The following is a 24,685-nucleotide window of genomic DNA, read 5'->3' as shown; positions in this document are numbered from 1 at the left end:
CTAGATCAATATGAAATATGTGTTATTTCAAAAACTTTTATATGAATACGCACTATTTTATGTACTTGAAAGAGCACGCACTGTCAGATGTACCAAAAACTCTGAAATTTTTACTTAGAATTCAACAACTCAATAGAATTCTCAAAATTTTCAGAAATCGTAACTTTAGATACAAAAGATTTTTCACTACGAAACAAACTTTTAACTTAGAAAGTAAAACTTTAAAATATTATCTTCATTTTTAAATGAATTTAAAATTGCACGTATAAAATATCTTCATTTGAAGACATAATTTCTTTTGTAAGTGAAATGAAATTCACAGATATGTATTTCTTCTCTGGTACGTTTCGTTTTCTCCATTGTGGTTTTTATGAAACTTTAGTTTCCAGTTGAATCGCACAGCGTTCTATGCGTGAGATTTTAATGACGAAATCTCTGTCGTACAGTAGCATTTTTTCACAGTCAAGTCTTATGGGTTACATGCTGTTCTTTGTTTCAGTCGTTGAGCTGTGGCAATGCTGGAGGACCCATTTGAAGAGTTTAATCCGGTGGTTCCCAGCCTATGGTCCGCAATGATAGTACTGGGGGTTCGTGATCTAAATTCAAAATTTCATATCTAAAGGATAAGCATATTAAAAGGAGTCCTTGGGGATTTTTTCCTTTTGAACGGCAGTTTTCAACACAATTTCTAGTAACTAAACACTTTTAAACTTCGTATACTGGTAGAATGTGTCAAAATAAAACATTTTTTTCTCTTGGCTTTCTTGAGAAAATTGTAATTTGTAAGTTTAACGTAGTTTAATTTTTCGAATTTTAACCAATCGATGGCCTCTATTTAGCTAAAAATCATTAAAAACGACCATCCGAACGTGGTTATGTCAGTACCCCCTCACTGGTTCCCATGTCAGTGGCACATAAAAAGTACCCACTACACTCTCGGAGTGGTTGACGTTAGGAAGGGAATCCAGCTGTAGAAACATTGCCTGATCAGACTGGAGCCAGGTGCAGCCGCTGGGTGTCCAGACCTCAGTCAAACCGTCCAATCCATGTCAGCATGGAAAACGGACGTTAAACGATGATGATGAAATTATGTCAAAATATATCTCTTGTACTTTAAAATAATATCTCGTTTTCAGCATTTCTTTTATCTTTCACTTGTTTTAGTCATTAGACGTGCCATGCTGGGGCACCGTCTAGAATTTTAGTTGAACAAATTGATCATAGTACTTATTTTGTTTTTAGCCTGGTACCTATTCTGTTGGTCTCTTTTGCCGAAACTCTAAGTTATGGGGGGCGTAAAACACCAGTTGTCAAGCGGTGGTGGGTGACAAACAGACACACACTCCATTTAAATAAGCAAACATATATATGACAGGCTTCTTTCAGTTTCCATCTCCAAATCCACTCACAGCCTCAGGCTATAGTAGAAGACTCTTGCCCAAGGTGCTATGCCATGTGACTGAACTTGGAACCATGTGGTTGGGAAGCAAACTTCTTACCACACAGCCGTGCCTGTGCCTATTTCTTCAGATTAATTTGGCAGAGAAAGTTTTATGTTGATCATGAATGTATCTGTTGTTTCACGCATACTGGTTGACAGCAGTTTATACAAACACAGAATTGCAAGCACATAAATATATAAGAATCTCACTTGTTATTGTTGCTTAAAAAGACCACCCCCTCATTCACATCATCATCATCATTTAACATCTGCTTTCCATGCTAGCATGGGTTGGACGATTTGACTGAGGATTGGCGAACCAGATGGCTGCACGAGGCTCCAATCTGATCTGGCAGAGTTTCTACAGCTGGATGCCCTTTTTAATGCCAACCATTCCGAGAGTGTAGTGGGTGCTTTTGCATGCCACCGGCACGAGGGCCAGTCAGGCGGTACTGGCAACAACCACGCTCAAATGGTGCTTTTTACGTGCCACCTGCACAGGAGCCAGTCCAGCAGATTGTTTTTATTTTTCAAAGAAGCATATTCTGGTCTACATTATTTGATGTGTCATTGTCATCATCATCATCATCATCAATTTTTACTGTTTACTTTCCTGTGCTTACATGGGTCAGATGGAATTTGTTGTGGCAGATTTACTACAGCCGGACACCCTTGCTAGTTTCCAAGTAAGGCAATATTTCTCTACTTTTTTCACAGAGGACTAAAAACGAACAACTTCTCGTGATGATGATGCTCATTTACAACCTTCACGTGGTGTCCAGGGAAGAGTACACAAACATACTTGTGTGTGTGTATGACGAGCTTCTTTCAATTTCTGTATAGCAAATCTGGTCTCAAGGCTTTGGTTGGCCCAGGGTTATAATAGAAGACACATACCAGAGGTGCCCTGCAGTGGGATTGAACCCAAAAGCTACATGATTGAGAAGCAAATTTAGGGTATGACTTGAGATGAAATTTTCACTCAAATATAGATGAGCTGGTCATGGTTGGAACAGTTTTAAAGGAAGCGTGGCATTCAGGAATATGAATTTGGAGTTCCTTTGATCATTGGGGTGTTTAGGCTGGAGTTGCTATTTTTCTTAGAAATAAGATATTAAACCTGGTCCTATATTTTAAACTCATTTTCAAAAGTATTTTAGTTGAGATTAGAATATGATTTAGGCATTGTTATCAGTGAGCAGAAATGTGACTGATAATAAATTGCTTTGCAAAATTAAGCTCCGTTCGATTATAAAAAACCTGGTGTGAGTTTTTTTTTTCTTGGTTGGATGGCATTTGTAAAAATGTATTTGGTGAAAGAGGGCATTGACCTAAATAGATGGTTGAAAAACTTTGGTTCAATGGATTTATTTTTGCCATTGAATTAAAGTTTTTTTTTTTCCTTCTTTTCCTTTCCCTGAATATAAGAGTAAAAGAAATGATGTGTTACTGTTTGATATTTATTGCAGTCAAAATGTCTGGTACTGACCTTTCTCGAAGCCCTTATGAACAAGGAGAGTTAGCTTCTAGTCCAGAAAGACATATGTTGGATCCAGATGATGAAGATGAGGAGGACGACGATGACAAACAGAGCCTCGTTTCTTTTTCAGTGCATTCAAAGGAAGCCCTTGACGAAGATGACTATCTTAAGGACAAGTAAGTTTTTGGAAACTACTGTTAATATGTTAGCTATTGAGCACAAAAACAAGATGTCGTGGTTTGCGGGAGGTGGGGTGAGTTTTTAACGAATGTTATATCTGTGTAATGCTTTAAGTGAAGGGAAAGACACTAGTCCTTCATTAGAATAAAAAGAAAAAAACAAAAAGAACGAGGAAAGGTAGTGGGGAAAATTAAAAAGAATTCCAAAAAATGTGGTTGGAGAGGGTGGTAGAAAGGAGGGGTTAAGGGCCAGATAATAATAATAATAATTTCTACTAAAGGCACAAGGCCTGAAATTTGAGGAGAGGGTATAGTTGATCACCTCAACCCCAGTGTGTCGCTGGTACTTAATTTATCAATCCTGAAAGGATGACAGGCAAAGTTGACCTTGGTGGAATTTGAACTCTGAACATAAAGATGGATGAAATACTGCAAAGCATTTTGCCTGGCGTGCTAATGATTCTGCCAGCTCGCCACCTAGCAGAATCGTTAGCTCTCCAGGTAAAATGTTTAGCAGCATTTCATTCTGTGTTTATGCTCTGAGTTCAAATTCCACCAAAATCAACTTTACCTCTTATCCTTTCGGGGTCGATGAAAATAAGTACCAGCTGAGCACTGGGAGGTCTCTGGGGGTCGATGTAATCGACTTAACTCTTCCCACCAAATTCCAGGTTTTGTGCCTTTAGTAAGTAGAAAGGATTAATATCAAGGAAGGGAGACAACGATGAACAAGTTGTAATTGGAATTTGAATTGCATTTTGAAATTGTTACCGTTCTCAAAATTGGTATTCTGATAAATGCAGTTTTAATAGGGAATGGTAAACAACAGCGAGGTAGTGGAGGCGCAATGGCCCAGTGGTTTAGGGCAGCGGACTCGCGGATGTAATCGACTTATCCCCTCTCCCGAACTTTCTGGCCTTGTGCCAAAATTTGAAATCAATATTTAGTATTTGTGTTATTTAAATATCCTTAAAACCCTGCCAAAGATACAGAATAAAATAGTTTCTCAAATTATAAAAATATACCACTGCGTTTATCGCTTACTGGGACCCCACCTTGAGGAATTTTAGTCAGACGAATTAACCCCAGTTCTTATTTTCTTTTTAAGTCTGGTACTCTTTTGCCGAACTGTCAAGTTACAGGGGCATAAACAAACCAACATCAGTTGTCAAGCAGTGGAAGGGGACAAACACAGACAAAAACATACACAAGGGCATCCAGCTGTAGAAACTCTGCCAGATCAGATTGGAGCCTGGTGCAGCCATCTGGTTCGCCAGTCCTCATTCAAATTGTCCAACCCATGCTAGCATGGAAAGCAGACGTTAAACGATGATGATGATGATCACACACACACACATATATATATATATACGATGGACTTCTATCAGATCCGCTCACGGCTTTGTCCACGGCTATAGTAGAAGACACTGGCCCAAAATGCCACATCTGGGACTGAACCTGGAACTATGCGAATGCAAAGTGAACTTCTTATTGCACAGCCATGCCTGCACCTATAGACAAAAGACAAACATGAAGAATTCATTATCTATATATTTGGCATAAAGATGAATGCACTTTTAACATCTGTTGTTTTCAAAATTTACTGCAAAACATGCAAAGTATTATTTCTTTAGATATATGGTTCTGAAAGAATTAACCCTTTAGCATCTAAACTGTCCATATATTCGGCTCTAATATCCTACCTGTTTTATGTTCAAATCATCCTGCTCTGTCCTCTCACACCTACCTGACAATGTCATTCTGGCAATAACCAATTACCTCATTTAACTCTCTAAGCTAAAAGCTAATGCATGATTAATTCAAAACAGTGTGAATAAATATGCATTCCATTTGACGGAGTTACCGAATGCTAAATCAACAACGTTTTTGTTTTTTTATTGTTTGTAGTTTCTTAGAAGAGATTCACCCAAGTGTTTTTTTGCATTTAATGGTCCCTCTGTGTTTCTTATCTTTCAGCAAAGACGATTACATGGATGACAGCGAGTCGTTAGACATAAAGCCTCCGCAGGCTCATGCTATGAAGAAAGATAAACACAAACATAAACACAAAGAAGAACGGTGGCGAGAACGAAATAGCAGACATGAAAAAGAAAGGGACAGTAAGTGTCCTTCCTTTCTTCCTCCCCTCCTTCCTTCCTTCCTCCCTTTCTTTCTTCCCCTCTTTCTTTCCTTCCTTCTTTTATTTTTCCTTTCTTTCTTCCTTCCTTCCTTCCCTTTCTTTCCTCCTTCCTCCTTCCCTTTCTTTCCTCCTTCCTTTCTTCCTTCCCTTTCTTTCTTTCCCTCTTTTTCTTTTTTTCTTTCTTTCTTCATACTCGGATCCTCCATCTCTCTAAAATTAAGGCAGAAAAAAATTGCTGGTCTTGTGCTGGAATCAGAAAGAATATTTTCATAATTACCCCCCTCGTCTCTCTACTTCATAAGTGAAGACAACTATGGCCAAAACTAAAGTCTTTGTCAGTAAAAAGAGACCCTTAATCCTTTAAAATTTAAACTGGTCCCATCAGGCACAAATATTCTACATGGCTTATGCTCGTACCAGACACCAGGTCTAGCCTCTTACTCATCATCATTGTCGTCGTCATTTAACGTCTGTTTTCTATGCTGGCATGGATTGGATGGTTTGACAGGAGCTGGCCAACCAGAGGGCTTCACCAGATTCCAGTTGTCTATTTTGGCATGGTTTCTATAACTAAATACTAGGCATGGTTTGTACTGCTAGGTACCAGGGTAGGCAGTTGGTGACATTTATGGAGTAAAACACAGAAAAAAATAAGCGAAACACAGGCACGCGACTGAGTTGGAGGCAGATTTACTTCTGCCTTTTTAGTACGTAATGAAAACATTGTCGTAGGAATATACATGGCACATGTACTGCAGCCGTACTATGCGTATCTTTAATACTGAGATTGAAAAGCAAGGGTAAATTATGCCTACCTAATCTACAAAAGAATAAAATATTTTGTATTTTATGCATAGTAATCAGAGTAACCAAAAAGCACTATTTGAGCGTGGCCGTTGCCAGTACCGCCTGATTGGCCCTCGTGCCAGTGGCACGTAAAAGCACCCACTGCACTCTTGGAGTGGTTGGAGTTAGGAAGAGCAACCAGCTGTAGAAATTCTGCCAGATCAGATAGGAGCCTGGTGCAGCCATCTGGTTCGCCAGTCCTCAGTCAAATTGTCCAACCCATGCTAACATGGAAAGCGGACGTTAAACGATGATGACAATGATGTGCATATTTTGCCATGGAAAGAAAATATTACCATCGAACTATTTTATTTAGGGTAGGCACTGCCTACCTTGCCTACCCACGTGGCACCTCCCTGCTAGATACTTTTCCTAATGCCAATCACTTTACTGAATGTACTGGGTGCTATTTGCGTGACACTTGTACAGGTGCTTTTTACCTGGTGCCGGCACTGGTGTTCTTTACGTGGCGCTGGCACAGTTTCTCTTTACTTGGCACTGGCTCATACCTTACTGTGACGTTCTGAAAATAAATAATCACATCATTAAAATTTCTAAGCTACAAGATAATGCCTGATAAATTTAAAACAATGTGAATAAATAAGCATTACATATGACAGAATAACCTGAATGCTAATGACAGCTGGCAGGAACGTTAGTACGCCGGGCGAAATGCTAAGCAGTATTTTGTCTGCCGTTACGTTCTCAGTTCAAATTCTGCCAAGGTTGACTTTACCTTTCATCCTTTCGGGGTCGATAAATTTAGTACCAGTTACACACTGGGGTCAATATAATCGACTTAATCCGTTTGTCTGCCCTTGTTTGTCCCCTCTGTGTTTAGCCCCTTGTAGGTAGTAAAGAAATAGGTATTTCGTCTGCCATTACGTTCTGAGTTCAAATTCTGCCGAGGTCGACTTTACCTTTCATCCTTTCGGGGTCGATAAATTAAGTACCAGTTACGCACTGGGGTCGATGTAATCGACTTAACCCCTCTCTCTGTCCTTGTTTAGCCCCTTGTGGGCAATAAAGAAATAAGAATAAGGATTAAAACCCAGCATTATGAGAAAAGTGGATTTTTCTTCTTGGTGGCATAATCAGATTTCCATTGGTTTCAGTGGTGAATTTCACTTGTTTGGCCGACTGGAGTTGCTCAGCTTTATTGAATTAGCTTATAAATGGCTGAGTATTCCTCACTCTCACATATATGTTTCATGTAATACTCAGGCAGAATTAGTATCCCACAATGAGAAGGCTGGACTTATGAACTACAGGCACAGTCCTTCAGTGTAACAGGCTTCCTCACAGTTTTCATATCCCCTTATCCATTCACAAGGCTTAGATTGAACCAAGGCTTATATAAAAAGACATTTCTCCTTAAATGATGTGCAGTGGGATTGAACCTGGAAGCTCAAAGCAAATTTTCTGACCACCAAGCCAAGCCTGTAATTACTTGCCCACAGCACTAGTGGTGTTAGGAAAGGCATCCAACCATAGAAACCATGGCAAAACAGATAATGGAGCTTAGCTTGGCCCCTGACCTTACCAGCTCCTGTCAAACTATCCATCCCATGGTAGCATTGAAAATGGATCTTAAATGATGATGATGTTGCTTTGAAAAATTGCTGGTGTGGGGGTGTGGTAAAAAGCTTGCTTACCAACCACATGGTTCCAGGTTCGGTCCTAACTGTGTGACACTTTGGTCAAGTGTTTTCTACTGTAGCCTCAGGCTGACTAAAGCCTTGTGAGTGGATTTGGTAGGCAGAAACTGAAAGAAGCCTGTTGTATATATATCTGTGTGTGTCTTTCAGTCTGTTTGTATCTCCCCTCCCTTGACAACAGGTATTGGTATGTTTACATCCTTGTAACTTAGCAGTTTGAGAAAAGAGACTGATGGAATAAGTACTGGGATCAATTTATTCAACTGAAAATTCAAGGTGATGCCCCAGCATGGCCGTAGTCTAAAGACTTAAACAAGTAAACTATTACCTATGGATGGTGACATCAACAACTCATCCGACAGCTCTGTACTTTGTAAGATGAATGGAATGGAAACTCCGTTGTTTCACCTTTTCAATAGCAACCTGGCTAAAACCGCCTCTGGCTCTGTAGTACAAATGTCTTGTTTTCAAAAGTTCTGAATTAAAATTTTCCCCCAAACTGTAGTCACAATTTACGTTCCTAACACTAGCTTAATGATAACAAAGTCATCATTGTTTAACGTCCACTTTCCATGCTAGCGTGGGTTGGACAATTTTGACTGAGGGCTGGCGAACCAGATGGCTGCACCAGGCTCCAATCTTGATTTGGCAGAGTTTCTACCGCTGGATGCCCTTCCTAACGCCAGATTCTTCATTATATTTAAAATTAATTAAAAGAAACACAAAGTATCTCGACAGAAATGTGGTAACAAAAAGGTTTAAATAAATAGGTAATGGATAGTAATATGATGGGTATCTGGCTGTAAAACAAGGCCTCCATAATATGTATCAATCCAAGAATGTGAGTGTGAAAAACAAGTTGAGAAAACAAACATTGGATGATGTTGTCCTAGATAAACTTGACTTGAGAAAAGGGGGAAAAAATCAATAACATGGCCACAGCTGGTACATCTCTTATGCTGCATCATATTAATGACTTGGTTGGTGTCAGACATGCAGCTAAGTGACAGCTGTTGTCCCCATCACTCACTCTTTAGTAGTCTCGTAGTTTGCAGATAATGCATGCAAGCCATTAAGCTGGTTGCATTTCAACACTAATTGATGTATGTTCACCGTAAGTACAAAAGAAACTATTACTTTTTTACTCAATAAATAATTACATAATTGACGACAGGTGTATACGAGACAAATGTTAAATGTCTGTTACTTTGTATTCTTTTTGTAAAGTTGTTTCACTTTGTTAACCACATAGCCATGCCTGTACCTATCATTCTACTGGAGTGTGATATGAGGGCAGGTTTGGCTGTTATGGTTAACTAGTGTGGTGATCATGTAGGATCTCCTTTGCTATGTTGTATGTAGTTAACCCAGCTATTTGCGATAATGTTAGGAAGAAATAAAACAGCCCTTTTGTAAAAGCTGCTCTATTTAAGTTTTACAATATTGTAGGTACATGGCTTAGTGGTTAGGGTATTCAGCTTGTGATCATAATGTTGTGAGTTCAATTCCGGATGGCACATTATGTCCTTGAGCGAGACGCTTTATTTCACATTGTTCCATGCCACCCTGCTGGCGAAAATGATTTGTACTTGTATTTCAAAGGACTGGCTCTGTCCTGTTATTGTGTCACACTGAATCTCCTTGAGAACTATTAACTTGCATGTTAATTTCACGAGCAGGTGGTTCTGTTTATTGGATCAACTGGAACACCCGTCATCATAACCGACGGAGTGCCGGTTACAATATTGCAGCAATACATACAAAATAAATACTTCAGAAGACATACATCTGGTAGAGAAATATTTATAAAACTTGGCAGAGTTTTGCACACTCTGACTGCAATCCTCTGCCAAGGCAACACCAATGTCCTCTCGATTAGCCAGAGATGATTTTTAAAATGAGAATATCTGAAGTAAACTTGACTGATATCACAAACGAGAATACTAAAAATGAACCTGACTGCTCTCAAAAATTAAGTAAAAAAAAAAAGAAAAAATAATCCAGAATCCTTGTCCGGGTACTAGGTCGATCCCAAAATCTAATCAGTACGTGCTAGTTATGAGGCCAAATATACCTGAAAGTTTCATCTGAATCCATCCAGTGGTTCTTGAGATGTCTTGTGCATGGACAAACAAACAAATACTACTGAAAAGAATACCTCTGCCTTTGCTAAGGCACAGGTAATAGTAAATCATTCTAAAGGTGAAGCTGGGGGAAAAAAACCCTTTCCGCTATAGGTACAAGACCTGAAATTTTGTGGGAAGGGATTGTCAATCACATTTGACTCTGGTTGACCCTGAAGGGATGCAAAACAAAGTCAGCCTTGGCAGCATTTGAACTTTGAATGTACAGCTAGAAAAATTACTTGACATTTTTTCTGGCATGCTAACGATTCTGCCAATTTGTTGCCTTAGATAAAGCTATGAATAAGGGTTTCAAATTTTGGAATGTGGCCAGCAATTTTTGTCAAAGAGTAAGTTGATTACATCGACCCTAGTGTTATTTTATCAACCCCGAAAGGATGAAAGGCAAAGTTGACCTCACCAGAATTTGAACTCAGAATGTAAAGAGGGACAAAATGCCATTAAGCACTTTCCCTGGTGTGCTAATGATTCTGCCATCTCGTTGCCTTGATAAAGCTGTAAATATTAACATGTGGAGTACTAGCTTAAAAAAAAAAACTCTTGAATAGAAAAATGGTTGATGGCTGTTTGTGTAGGGTTATTAAACAAAATTTTGATATTTTTACCTTTTGCTCAGTTTACCTGGATTTACCTGTAATTAAAGTCACTTTGAGACAAAAGTTATGCAATAGAATTGATTAAGAACCCTTTCTTTAATTATGTTCCAAATATCACATTAATATGTTGATAAGTAAAAAAGTTACAGTTATTTAATGAAACTAGTCTAAATTCATGATTATTTTAGAATTTAATTGAAACTCATGAGGGTTGTATTTTGGTCAGAAATATAGTAACGAAAGGGTTAATGATATAATGGTATCACATCTGTTGTGTTTACAGAAAATGTGGGTTTATGCCCCAAAAGCAGTGATCAACCTATTCCTATCCAAAAGGATTCTTAGCCTAATATTCTGCAGGCTGTTATGACTTGGCCTACATCGAGTTCCACTATTAAAATGATTTGTTTCTCATCTCTTGAAGTTTCTAAATAAAAACGTGAACAATAAACATAAAATATATTTCATGTTGTTTAAGTAGTCCTGACAGCTGTCCAATAAATTAATGCCACGCTATGGAAAATGCTCAGTTGCATTTCATCTGTCTTTATGTTTTAAGTTCAGATTTTGCCATGGTAAATTTTGTTTTTCATCTTTTGAGGGTTGATGAAACAAGTACCAGTTGAACATTGGGGTTGATGTAGGTCATTTATTCCCTTCCCCGAAACTTCTGGCCTTGTGCCAAAACATTGAAATTATTATTATGCATGCATATCTATCTATCCGTTCAGTCGAAGTCGACTCTTGGTTACTCGATGGATCAGTGTTCTCCAGCCAGTTCTATCCTGGGTCGCTTCTTTCAGATTGGCTATGGCCATTCCCGTGTCACTCTTGATGGTGTCAAGCCAGCGGATTCTTGGTTGGCTTCTTCCTCTCTTGCCACTGAGCATGATGTCCTCCAGGGATTTCTTCCGCATAATATGACCAAAATATGCCAATCTATGCTTACATGCATACATGCAACTAAAACCAGTATAAAGGGCAGTCATTAGTGTATCAGAAAAAAATGCCTTAGAGTTTGTGTTCTGAGTTCAAATCCTGCCAAAAGCAACTTTATTTACCTTTTATCTTTTTGCTGTTGATTAAATAAAGTAGCAGTGTACTAGTGTCAAATACTGGGAACAGTGTAATTAGCTAACTCTTTAACATTCAGAATCCTTGTCAAATGTAATACTTATTTGATGCACATTTTTTGAAGTGGTCTCACATCATCTTTTAGCTCTGAAATTTTGATGACGTGATTGTTTATTTTTAAAATAACATTGTAGGGTAGGTGTCTGAGGCCAGATATGGCTTGTTTGAACATAAGTTAAGTACAATATTTGGGCAGGATATGGCCAGTTTAAATGCTTAAGGGCTGAACACCTCCTCCAAAATTAAGGTTAGGATTACTGGCCTTGTTCTTAAATTAGAAACGATTGTTATAAAAAGGGCTGTTGATTTGCCAAATTATTAGAGGGTGGAACACAGTACCTCAGGGTATTAGTTCTGTTTTTTACATTCTCCCACTGAACACACTTTTGCCTTTCATCCTTTTAGGGTCGACAAAATAAAGTACCAATCAAGTACTGGGGCCTGTTTAATTAGTTGTTCTCCCTCAAAATTATTATTAGTAGTAGTTGTAGCAGGGCAGTGCATTGACAGAATGTGCCAGGATCAATAAAATAAAGTACCAATTAGGAATTTTACTTGAATTAAACAACTGTTCCCTACTCCCCAAATTTCTATCCTTGTACCTACATTAAATGTGTTTTTTGGTAGTCATTAGTGAGTTGGACAAAATGTTTGGCAGCATTTTATCTGGCTCATTATGTTCTTGGTTCAAATTTCATTGAGGCCAGCTTTGACTTTCATCCTTTTGGGGTTGATAAAATAAGTACTAATCGGACACTGGGGTCAATATAATGACTAGCCCCTCCCACCAAATTTCAGGCCTTGTGCATATAGTAGAAAAAGATTATTTTTATTATTGAGGTAAGCTGGCAGAATCATTAACTTACCAGACAAAATGATAAGCAGTATTTCATCTATTTTTATGTTCTGAGTTCAAATTCCACTGAGGTTGACTTTGCCTTTCATCCACTCAGGGTCGATAAAATTAAATACCAGTCAAGTACTGGAGTCGATGTGATCAACTTTTCCCCTCCCACAAAATTTCAGGTCTTGCACGTTTAGTAGAAAGGATTGTTGTTGTTGTTGTTAAGGTGGCGAGCTGGCAGAATTGTTAGCATACCAGGCAAAATGCTTAGCAGTATTTTGCCTGCTGTTATGTTCTGAGTTCAAATTCCAGCGAGGTTGACTTTGCCTTTTGCCCTTTTGGGGTCAGTTAAACAAGTACCAGTTATGCACTGGGGTCAATGTAATCAATTTAATCCCTTCCCCCAAATTTGAGGCCTTGTGCTTCCAGTAGAAAGGATTAGTAGTAGTACCATCACAATTAGCTAATTATGCTTATGTATGAAGAATTAATTTAAACATGAGTTTTACACCCCTAGAAACAATATACTTAAAAAGACAGACATGATAGTTACAGCTGAAATATTTTTGAGCATGGGCCTGTTTGATTTGAGCTGACCACAAAATGAACTTAGTTGAGTGACTGACTGCAAACTGTTATTTTTCTGACATGTGAACAAGATGGAGAAATGTCAATGCAAATGAATGAGTCATGCTCAGTGAAGAAACTGATGTGATCTATTTATTGATTAGTGATAATTACAATAGAAACTAGAAAAGCATTCGGAGAGTACAGACCTCTGCCAAGCAGCTCATTTCCACCCATATACATATATGCTGAAAATCGCCCAATTTCCTAAACCAATGCCGGCAAAAACATAACCTCCTTGGCGGGGGTAAAAAAAAATAGCACATCCATATGATTTTTAAAAAAGACCCCTAACCATACCAAACTAAACCTACCTACCTACTTTACATCCCTCTGTGGTCAGTATAGTATCAATCATCCCTCAAGGGTCCAGCATCAGTTTTTGCTACCGCTGCCTCCGCCTCTGCTGCTGCTGCTGCTTTTAGCGACCCTTGAATATGTTAGTGTCATTTAATATCTGAACTGTTTCGCTGCGTATGTTTGATCTCTTTATCCATCAGTTTCTTGTAAGTAAAGATACGCGAGTAAAATTACTAATAGAGAAACGAAAATAAAACTTTAGAAACAGCAACGCCACCATAGGTTACGTGAAAACTATGGCCGTGTTTTCAAGGGAGTCCGCTGCTCTAACCACTAGGCCATGTGCCTCAACAAATTAGAAAGTAGTGGGTTTCAAATTTGGAATCACTGGTGGGAGTGACTGGAGATGATCTCTGCCTGTAGGAATCAATCTGTAGGGATGTTCACTTGGAGTGAAGTTGATTTACCATTAGGGGAGAGTAGTTTAATGCTTCAGGTCTTGGTGTTTGTTTGGAAGTAGAGGGACAATTTTGTTTTACTACGTGCTGGAGCCACGTAAAAAGTACCCATGATGGGACCACATGAAAAGCACTCTGTACATTCTGTAAAGTGGTTGATGTTAGGAAGGGCATCAGGCTATAGAAACTGTGCTGAATCAGACAATTGGAGCCTGGTGCAGACCTCAAGTTTGCCAGCTCCTGTCAAACTGTCTGACCCATGCCAACATGGAAAATGGACGATAAATGATGATGATGATGACATGTGGCCTTTCTGTTGGATTATTGGAAAGAAAGAAAGAAAGAGAGAAGTGTTTTATAACTTTAGGGTAAAAGTATGAAATGGAAAGCTACAGATTACTGTCTACATCATCAACATCATCATCATCATTTAGTGTCCACTTTCCATACTAGCATGGGTTGGACGGTTCAACTGGGGTCTGGGAAGCCAGAAGGCTGCACCAGGCCCAGTCTGATTTGGCAGAGTTTCTACAGCTGGATGCCCTTCCTAACACCAACCACTCCGTGAGTGTAGTGGGTGCTTTTTACGTGCCAGACGAGGCTGGCAAACGGCTACGATCAGATGGTGCTTTTTATGTGCTACCGGCATGGGGCCAGGCAAGGCTGGCAACGGCCACAATCGGATGGTGCTTTTTACGTGCCACCGGCATGGAGGCCCAGTGTCTTTTATGTTTCTTTTTCATAGATTTGAGGTATTACTGAAATTTCTTATATTGTGTATTTTCTTCTGAGGGAACATTTACTAAGGGGAAAAGTAGTGATGGTCACTTGAGCTGAAAGGCTAAGGAATGGCAGTTGTTTAAGTTTCACTTCAGGAATATCTCAGTGTGGGTATGCAAGAGAAATGTTCAAATGTACTTTGAGTGATCCTTCCAGCCTCTGTTAGCATGGGAGGAAAACAGATTGATAAAAAAATGACAATGATGTTTTTTATTTATATGTGCATGTGTGTGTGTATTTGTAAGTACGTATGTATCTATCTATCTATCTATCTAATATATATATATTAGATAGATATATCGAAGTGATTTTACTACTACTATAAATTTTTTTTACTATAATCATTTCTTAAATATAGTCACGAAACACGTGTCGTTATTCTACCAGTTATATACATTTTTATTATTTTTTTGCAATTTACTTAATCATTGGTATTTTATTGTTATTTTAATTTTAATATTTCTATTATATGTAATTTTCTATATGGTGTAATTTTATTGTTCATTTTGAATTGATAAAAGATGTTTTTTTTTCTAATTTTTTATATATATATATATTATATTGTGTGAAATTTGATTTAGTATTTCTAAATTGAATTTTTTCCCTGTAAGTTAGGATTAATATTCCCTCATATATATATATATATAAAATGTAGACCTCGTGTGTACCGTTGGCAATTTTTTTCCTCTGTCTTCCCTTCTCTGGATCTTTCCTTCTCCTATGTTTCCGACGAAGAGCTCCGCTCGAAACGTTAAACCCTCCTTCTTTCCTGAGCGTCCCATAATACTATATTTGTTCCACGTCCTCACGTTGTTGTGTTTTTTTGTGTTTTCTTGTTTGGATTAACTATATATATATATATTATGTGCTGTATTGTATGTGTTGACGTTGTGTGTGTCATTGTCTATTTATTGTGTAATTGTCCTTATTGGTTCTGTGCTTACAGGAGACAGGCTACACATGCGGTCTGCAGGTAAAGATCGGCATGCTCATGAACTGCAGCGTCAACAGGACAAGGAGAAAGAACGTGAACGACGTCTGAAAGACGAGGTACGAGAAGCACGCAAACGAGAGGAATCTAGACGAGAAAGGTAACTGCATGAATTATTTTTTTTGTTTATTTTTTTTTTCTTGATGTTTCAAAATCCATTTTGCTGCTAATTAAACCTGCAGTTAATTTACACATCTATGTTATATATATAACTGTGCAGCATGATAGGTTGTGGTAACTGCCTGTTTTGTTGCCCTTTCTTCTTTCTGTTCAATTTTTCTTTTACATGAATATATATCTAATTGTTTGTATGGGGGGCTGGGTTGTTGAATAGGTAGTGTCTTTATGATTCATAGTTATAAAACAATTTTATTATATTACGGCTATGTTTACAAATTTCAAAGTGTCTTTTTGTCTCTAAAATATATCTGCTATGAATTATTTTAAGCACAAGGTCAGCAATTTTTGAGGGAAGGGATGTGTTGATAGAATCATATCCAGTACTTGACCGTACTTTATTCATTGATCCTAAAAGGCACAAAGTGACCTTAGTGGGGTTCGAACTCAGAACATAGAGAGCCAGAACAAGATTTTCTGATGCTCTAACGTTTCTGCCAATCCACTGTCTTTTTATCATGAATTTTAATGCTAATGATAATCCACAATGAATTATAATGATCAATTATGAAATTGCCAGTGTGGTCTTTAGTACCTTGTAGCAGATTTGATCTCTGATCTCTGGCTCTTCTCACTACATATAATTTCTAGTCTGGTAGGTGACCCTCAATCAGACATGTTTCCATCCTTTTCTTACTTACTCCATTACTTGGTTGTTGTTATTGTATTTATGATCCAGGTGTGCCCTAATTGAGTTGACCTATGACTGAAAGCATTCCAACTCTCATCATAAGCACCATTTTCATCATCATCATCATCATCATCATTCAACATCTGTTTTCCCTGCTGGCATGTGTTGGATGGTTTAATGCAGTGGTCCTCAACCATTTTTTACCTGTGGAACCCTTCGTTTTCTGTTGTGCTCTGATAGACCTCCATAGCCATTTCTATTCTTTTATCCTTTTATTTGTTTCAGTCATCTTGACTGTGGCCATGCTGGAGCACTGCCTTTAGTCAAACAAATCGACCCCAGGACTTATTCTTTGTAAGCCTAGTACTTATCCTATTGGTTCTCTTTTGTCAAGCCGCTAAGTTACGGGGACGTAAACACATCAGCATCGGTTGTCAAGCAATGGTGGGAGGACAAACACAGGTACACACACACATACACATTAGGCTTCTTTCAGTTTCCATCTACCTAATCCATTCACAAGGCTTTGATCAGCCCAAGACACTTATCCAAGGTGCCATGCAGTGAGATTGAACTCGGAACTATGTGGTTGGTAAGCAAGCTACTTACCACTCAACCATGCTTCTCTCAGTTTCCGTCTACCAAATCCACTCACAAGGCTTTGGTTGGCCCAAAGCTATAGCAGAAGACACTTGGCAAAGGTGCCACACAGTGGGACCGAACTTGGAACCATGTCGTTGGTAAGCAAACCGCTTACCACACAGCCACTCCTGCGCCTATGTATACAAAAAAATCCTGTTGTATTTTTATGATTAATATTATTAGGAATTGTATAAAAAAGACTAAAATATTTTGTGTGCTGTAGAAGTGTAAGCAATTTATTGCAACAAAATCTTATATGGACTTAAGTTGGGAACCACAGGTTTGACAGGATTTGGCAAGCTGTAGGGCTGTGTCAAGCTCCAAAGTCAGCTTTTGGCATGGTTTCAATGACTGGACACCCTTCATAATGCCAACCACTTTACAGAGTGTATTTAGTGTGTTTCTTTTTGTTGTTGTTGTTGTTTTTTTACTGTTTTTGCACTACCAGTACTAGTGATGTCGCCGAGTGACATGCAAGACAAGGAAAGAACAGGAAAAGCTCCCTCAACTAAGTGGAGGACAGTATGTGTGAGGCAGGGGTTGGCTTTATGCCAGGTGTTGAGAGGCTGAAGTATGATAGAGGGAGAAGCAAAGGTGTCTTCTTATAAAAGAGATAAATAGCCACCCTGCTTTGGGTAGAAGATAAAGATTGGAGTGCTGGAGCCAGCTGTCAAGGTACCAGAAGGTAAGCATAAGAGAGGATCTGGACACTGGATTGGGGTGAGGTCGGGTGGTGGAAAGAGATGGTAGGTAGTTTCATAAGAGAGTGAAGGGGAGAGTAACAGATGGTTTGAGATGAGGGTAGAGGTGAATGTAGTGAAGGCATAGTATATCTTAGACTACATTATCTTGTATTTCTTTATTTTATTAAAGGCTCTTATAGTATCCTTTGGGAGTGATTTGGCTATTATTTCTAGCAAGTTGAGTCCCCATGTAGAGGCTCCCTACAACTTTGAATTTGCAACATGATGAAATGGTTAAGAAATTTGTTTCAAGAGCATGCGGTTCTAGGTTTGATCCCAGTCCATGGCCTCTTGAGCAAGTGTCTTTTACTATAGCCTTGCATCAATCCATGCCTTGTGAGAGAAATTGAATCAATGTTAACCGCGCAGAAACTTGTCAGATTGTCTGTACCTGTAATTCAAGAGTACACCTTTGTCATACACTGTGATATGCTGTTTGAGAATTACATGAAGAATACATGTGTGTGGAATACTCAACCGCTTACATGCTAATTCAACAAATAGATTATTCAGTTTGTTGGGCAACGGACTATTTACTGTTGAAAAAGTTCTGTGTGAAGGCACATAGCTCAGTGGTTAGAGTGTCAGGCTCACAATCATGAGGTAGTGAGTTCAATTCCCAGACTGGGCTGTGTGTTGTGTTCTTGAGCAAGACACTTTATTTCACACTGCTACAGTTCACTCAACCGTGGAAATCAGTTGCAATGTCACTGGTGCCAAACTGTATTGGCCTTTGCCTTTCCCTTGGATAACATTGGTGGGGATTGATATTCAGGGTTGATTGCTGGTCTTCCATAAGCAACCTTGCCTGTGCTTCGGAGGGGAACTTGCTAGGTGCAATCTCATGGTCATTCATGACTGAAGGGGCCTTTATAGCTCAACTAACTCCTGAGACAACATTTTACTTACTAATTGACTGTAAAATGCTGCTTCAGGTAAGCCCTTAACTAACCCATGCTCGCATAGAAAAATGAATGAATGTAATATAGCAGGTTTAATGTAATTAGTTTTCTTAATTAATATATGTTAATTCGTTAATAATGATGTCAGGTTATTTAACTAATACCTGCTATAGATCCTAAAGCAAAATTTTGGTTGAAATTTTCTTCATTCATTTGTTTTATGTCCATTTTTCCATGCTTGCCAGGGTTAGATGAATATGTTATTTGAGGCATTTTATTACACAGTTGGATGCCTTTCCTGTTGCTAACTCTTAACTGTTTTTCAAGACCTCAAGAAAAAATTTTCTGGATAACTAAGAACACCACATACTGCACTTTTGCACAAGCAAGTGTAGATGTAGCCAACACACACAGACACTCACTTTTGACAAGCTTCTTTTAGTTTCCATCTACTAAATCCACTCACAAGGCTTTGGCCAGCCTGGGGTTATAGTAGATGACGCTTGCCTGAAACTATGAGTTTGGGAAGTGAAGTTCTCCACCAAACAGCCATGCTAGAATGTATTTCTCTTCTTTTCAAATGCTTTTACTTGTAGAAGAACAGTTTTGCTTTATTACATGTAGTCTGTTCGCTTGTTAGATAGCAGGAAGGAGAGAGAGACAGGAGATGAAAACAGAGAAGATTTTATATAACTTTGGACAAAATTATCAAATAGAAAGCTACAGATTACATTCTTTTATAATTGTTTATAATTTAGGCTCAAAGATGGCTATTTTGAGGCAAGGGGCTTTATCAACTACACTGATCTCAATATTAGACCGATACTTTATTTTATAGACCCCCAGAATGAAAAAAGTTGGAGTTGACCGTGGCCGGATTTGAACTTGGAATATAAGGTACCAGAAGAAATATTGCAAAGCATTTTGTCCAGCGCTCTTGTGATTCTGACAGTTTTATTTATTAATTTTTTCCTAAGATTATTAGGCACTACCCTCATGGCATAATGAACTAAAAATGTTGTTGATCCTACTATCACAGAACAGTACACTAATATATATATACTAGCAGTATCGCCCGGCGTTGCTTGGGTTTGTAAGGGAAATAACTATATAAGCATTTTTAGAGAGTTATAGCCAAAAAATAGCAAAAAAATGCATTAAAAATGGGAAAAAAATAATGGTAAATTTTTTTTTTAAATCGTTGACTCATCATAGACATTTTTAGAGAGTTACTTCCCTTATATAATAGTGAAAAAATGCATTAAAATGGAAAAAACCGATGGTAAATTTTTTTTTTAAATTGTAGACTCATTGTAGACGCGCGCTAATACCCAGAAGGGCTCGATATGAATCACGACTATAAGATACCCGGTTTTGGTTAAACTGCACTGCAAAATGTGGGAGTAGTTAGGAATCTAAATCGTAGGAGACAGACACACAACTTCACTTTTATATATAAAGATATAATGTGTGTGTAGAGAGAAAGTGAGATTTGTGTGTGTGTTCACATTTCATGGCTGCAGCTTTACTAGTCACTGCCTGAACAAAACAGTGACGTGATGTTTGCATTGCCTGTTCACATTATGATTGGTGATTGGAAGAGCATTTACCCATAAAAATGCACCCTCAGATATGCCCCCATCCAACCCCACTAACATGGAAAGTGAAAGTAAACAAATGAAGAATGCCATCTTCATGTAATTATTAATATGTGGTTATTGATTAATGAAGTGATAAGGTTGTTTAACTTATTAAAACCTGCTACGTAAGATTTACAGGTTCTCTGATTTAATATTGTTTGTAGGTGTAGGAGTGGCTGTGTGGTAAGTAGCTTGCTTAACAAACCACATGGTTCCTGTTTCAATCCCACTGCATGGCACCTTGGGCAAGTGTCTTCTACTATAGCCTCGGGTCGACCCAAAGCCTTGTGAGTGGATTTGGTAGACGGAAACTGAAAGAAGCCTGTCGTATATATGTATATATATATGTGTGTCTGTGTTTGTCCCCACAGTATCGCTTGACAACCAATGCTGGTGCATTTATGCCCCCCGTAACTTAGCGGTTCAGCAAAAGAGACCGATAGAATAAGTACTGGGCTTACAAAGAATAAGTCCTGGGGTTGATTTTTCTACTAAAGGCGGTGCTCCAGCATGGCCACAGTCATATGACTGAAACAAGTAAAAGAGAAAAGGAGTATGGCTGAATGTTTGAGAAAATTGCCATTTGGTTTCAGGTTCAGTTCCACTGCATGGAAGTTTGTTCTACTATTGCTAAGAACCAACCAAAGCCTTAAGAGTGGATTTTGTAAGCAGAAACTGAAAGTAGCCTGTTACGTGTGTGCATATGTAATGTGTCTCTGTCTTGACATTGTACAATAGTTGTCAACAAACATTACTCTTATACTAATGGTGTCATTCATTTGCAGTCTTCTGTGAAAACATGTCTGACCTTTGTGCTGTTCATGTTTGAAGCACTTTTAACATATATATCATGTCATGCTTGTGCAGGTCAGACAAAATTCATTGAGGCAGATTTTCTACAGCTGGACACCCTTCCCATTGCCAACCGATGCCTGTTTCTTTGCATAGAAACAGGCATCGGCTGGCAATGGGAAGGGTGTCCAATCTGCCTCAATGAATTTTGTTTGACCGGCACAAGCATGACATGATATATGTTAAAAGAATGATGTTGAAGTTGATTGTAATGTGAATTACAAGACATCACATGACACTTCATTTTAAGTCATTTAAATTTTTTTTTTTCTTGTGGAAATAATTTTCTCTGTGTATGTGGTCAAATAGTTTACTAGAATTCATCATCATCATCGTTTAACAGCCGCTTTCCATGCTAGCATGGGTTGGACAATTTGACTGAGGACTGGCGAACCAGATGGCTGCACCAAGCTCCAATCTGATCTGGCAGAGTTTCTACACCTTGATGCCCTTCCCAATGCCAACCACTCCGAGAATGTAGTGGGTGCTTTTACATGCCACCGGCATGAGGGCCAGTCAGGCTCAAATGGTGTTTTTTATGTGCCACCTACACAGGAGCCAGGCCAGTGGCACTGGCAATGACCTCGCTCGAATGTTTTTTTTCACGTGCCACCAGCACAAGTGCCAGTAAGGTGATACTGGTAACGATCACATTCGAATGATGCTTCTTACGTGCCACTGGCACAGAAGCCAGTTAGCTGCCCTGGCAACGATCACATTCAATGGTGCTCCACTAACACAGATGCCAGTCATCGAATTTAATTTCGATTTCAATTTCAAATTATACAGTTAAATTGCTTGAGGTGTTAATACATAGTGTTCGTAAAGGCGGCAATCTGGCAGAGCCATTAGCATACCAGGCAAAATGCTTAGTAACATTTCAGCTGTCCTTCTGTTCTCAGTTCAGATGCTACCATGGTTGACTTTATTTTGCATCCTTTTGGGGTTGATAAATAAATACCAGTTATGTGCAGGGGTCGATGTAGTCTACTTCCCCACCCCTCAAAATTGCTGGCCTAGTGCCAAAATAAGGAATGGGTATATAGATTACATATGGGTTACTTGTACTACAAATTATTGGTTACTTAGTCTCAAGTCAGGCCTATGATCAAAACCATGCAGCCATGACCATTTTTTGCATGCCTAGAACTACCTTATCTGATGTGTCCTTCTGTCTTTAAGATGGATGTTGTGTATGTAATTTTAGTAAGAGAAAGATTTGGCTACTATATCTAGCAAGTGTAAAGAGACTATGTAGAGGCTCTAGTTGATTTCTACATACTACTTAGTGATTTAGAGGTATTTCGTGGTTGGTTGGTTGGTTGGTTGGTAGGTAAGTTTAAAACCTCAAAGGAACTTTGCTCAGGTAGGATCTTTTCAGATTTGTCTCTTCTTGGATTCTAGTTATGCTTTTCATTTTAAATGTTATCAATAGACATTAAAATAGTTTAATTGTTAAAAACAGTATTTAAAAGTATAGAAACCTGGAGAAACCATTTAGACAAATCATGTCATTGTTGTTATTTTTCTTTTGTGCGTGTCTGTGCTTTCTTTTTTTTTTTTCTTCTTTTTTTCATTTCATGTTGTCATATCCATCTCTTCATTTCAAGACACAAGTATTTACTTCTCCATAAATGTCCACCTCATTTACTGAGGCGTGCCACCAAAGCCCAACTCAGAGTCGCTATAATAACAACAACCAAGCTCAAGAATACATCCTCAGCTCATCATCGTTTTTTCATCATTTCACCATTTTCCTTTTATTGAAACACTTCTATTTGTTTTTGCCATCTCATCTTCACACCAGCTTCTTCCCACGACTCGTCATTACTGATGAAGGCCATTGGACCTCAGAGCATTTGAAAAGTCGTTCGTTAATTTCCTCATGATGTATGTCTAATTTCTCACTGATGGCATGATGTCAACGAGTCAGCTTCCTTAGGCCAAAAGCAGAATGCTGCTTTGTTTGAACGTAAAAACCTGATATTCCTTTTGGCTTTCTCTTATATCATTCATGTTCCTTTGAATTTTATTTCCATTTTAATTGATTTTTTAAAAACTTCTGTTTCTTTCTTACTTCTAAGAAACATATTGCTCGCACTTATTGTATGTTTGCTTTCACTAAAATTATCTGTGCACCTTTTCATTTCCTTGTGTGATGCAAAGTAATTCATTATATAGATGTATGTGTGTCTATACATGCACACATACTTTGTTGTAAGGTACACAGAAAACATAATTAGTATTTTTAAGCTTTATATGATAGACACACACTTCCTCAGTATTATTGTAAACAACACAAGATGATGTTTGTTGCATGTCCTTGTCCACTCCAGTCATACATGTTGTATGTAAACGAGATGGTATACCAGAATAAAAGAGGATAGAAGGCGAGATAGTAGGATAGTGTTCGGCACACATTTGATCTTTTTAAAATTGTGTTTGTATGTATATGTATATATATATATATATATATATATATATATATAGGCGCAGGAGTGGCTGTGTGGTAAGTAGCTTGCTTACCAACCACATGGTTCTAGGTTCAGTCCCACTGTGTGGCACCTTGGGCAAGTGTCTTCTACTATAGCCTCGGGCTGACCAAAGCCTTGTGAGTGGATTTGATAGATGGAAACTGAAAGAAGCCTGTCGTATATATACATGTGTGTCTGTGTTTGTCCCCGTAACTTAGTGGTTCAGCAAAAGAGGCCGATAGAATAAGTACTAGGCTTAGAAAGTAAGTCCTGGGGTCGATTTGCTCAACTAAAGACGGTGCTCCAGCATGGCCACAGTCAAATGACTGAAACAATTAAAAGAGTAAAGAGTATATATATATATATATATACACATACATACATGCACACACGTGTCTGTGTGTATATGTGTATGCTATGCATATGTACACTAGCATGGTAGAGAAGCTAGGTTCTACCTGTAATAAACCCAAACTGAGTACTCACCCATCTAACCTCTGGTAACATAGAGAAATAGGCATCGCACATACAAATATTTTAGATAAACTTGCTGTTGGCACTACCCTAATAATCTAGAGTTTATTGAATTAGTTCTAAATTCGAAATTAAATTAATTAAAGTTGAGGTGTGGTTTTAGTGTCACAAACATTAGCTAATTAGCTTACGTAAATAAAGAGGTGTAAATGCTGTAAAATATATCTAGTGGGAGAGACAATTGTTTCAACATGTTTGTTAAGCTCTTGTATTTTTGCTGTCACTTTTTTTTTTTTTTTTATGTGATCATAGTGGTACTTGGCTAAGAACTGATCTTCAATCCTGCAAGGCATGTTGTCTTGAAAGATCAAATTGCTGAGCTATCCAAGCAAGATTTTGCATTTGTAAAACCCTCTCAGTAATTGCATTGTACACTCTACCTTACACTTTCACCCATCAATGCATAAAGTTTAATTTCCATTCTCAGTTTATTACAACTTGATAACACGAAAAATAAAAAGTGAGGGCGATA

At 38.3% G+C, this 24,685-nt stretch overlaps 1 protein-coding gene across 5 annotated transcripts in view; it reads left to right on the top strand.

The window, feature by feature from the left end:
• LOC115216397 (cyclin-dependent kinase 11B) overlaps positions 1-24,685 on the top strand; it is an 82,631-nt gene that overhangs the window by 3,888 nt on the left and 54,058 nt on the right. For all 5 annotated transcript variants that reach the window (XM_036506820.1, XM_036506818.1, XM_036506819.1 and 2 more), the window contains exons 2-4: positions 2,911-3,097; positions 5,078-5,220; positions 15,574-15,718. In XM_036506820.1, the coding sequence (XP_036362713.1) occupies positions 2,911-3,097; positions 5,078-5,220; positions 15,574-15,718 (475 nt within the window). The remainder of the gene's footprint in view (positions 1-2,910; positions 3,098-5,077; positions 5,221-15,573; positions 15,719-24,685) is intronic.

This window comes from Octopus sinensis, linkage group LG10, assembly GCF_006345805.1.
Source record: "Octopus sinensis linkage group LG10, ASM634580v1, whole genome shotgun sequence".
Lineage (NCBI taxonomy): Eukaryota > Metazoa > Mollusca > Cephalopoda > Octopoda > Octopodidae > Octopus > Octopus sinensis.
This window is presented reverse-complemented; position numbering and strand designations above follow the sequence as displayed.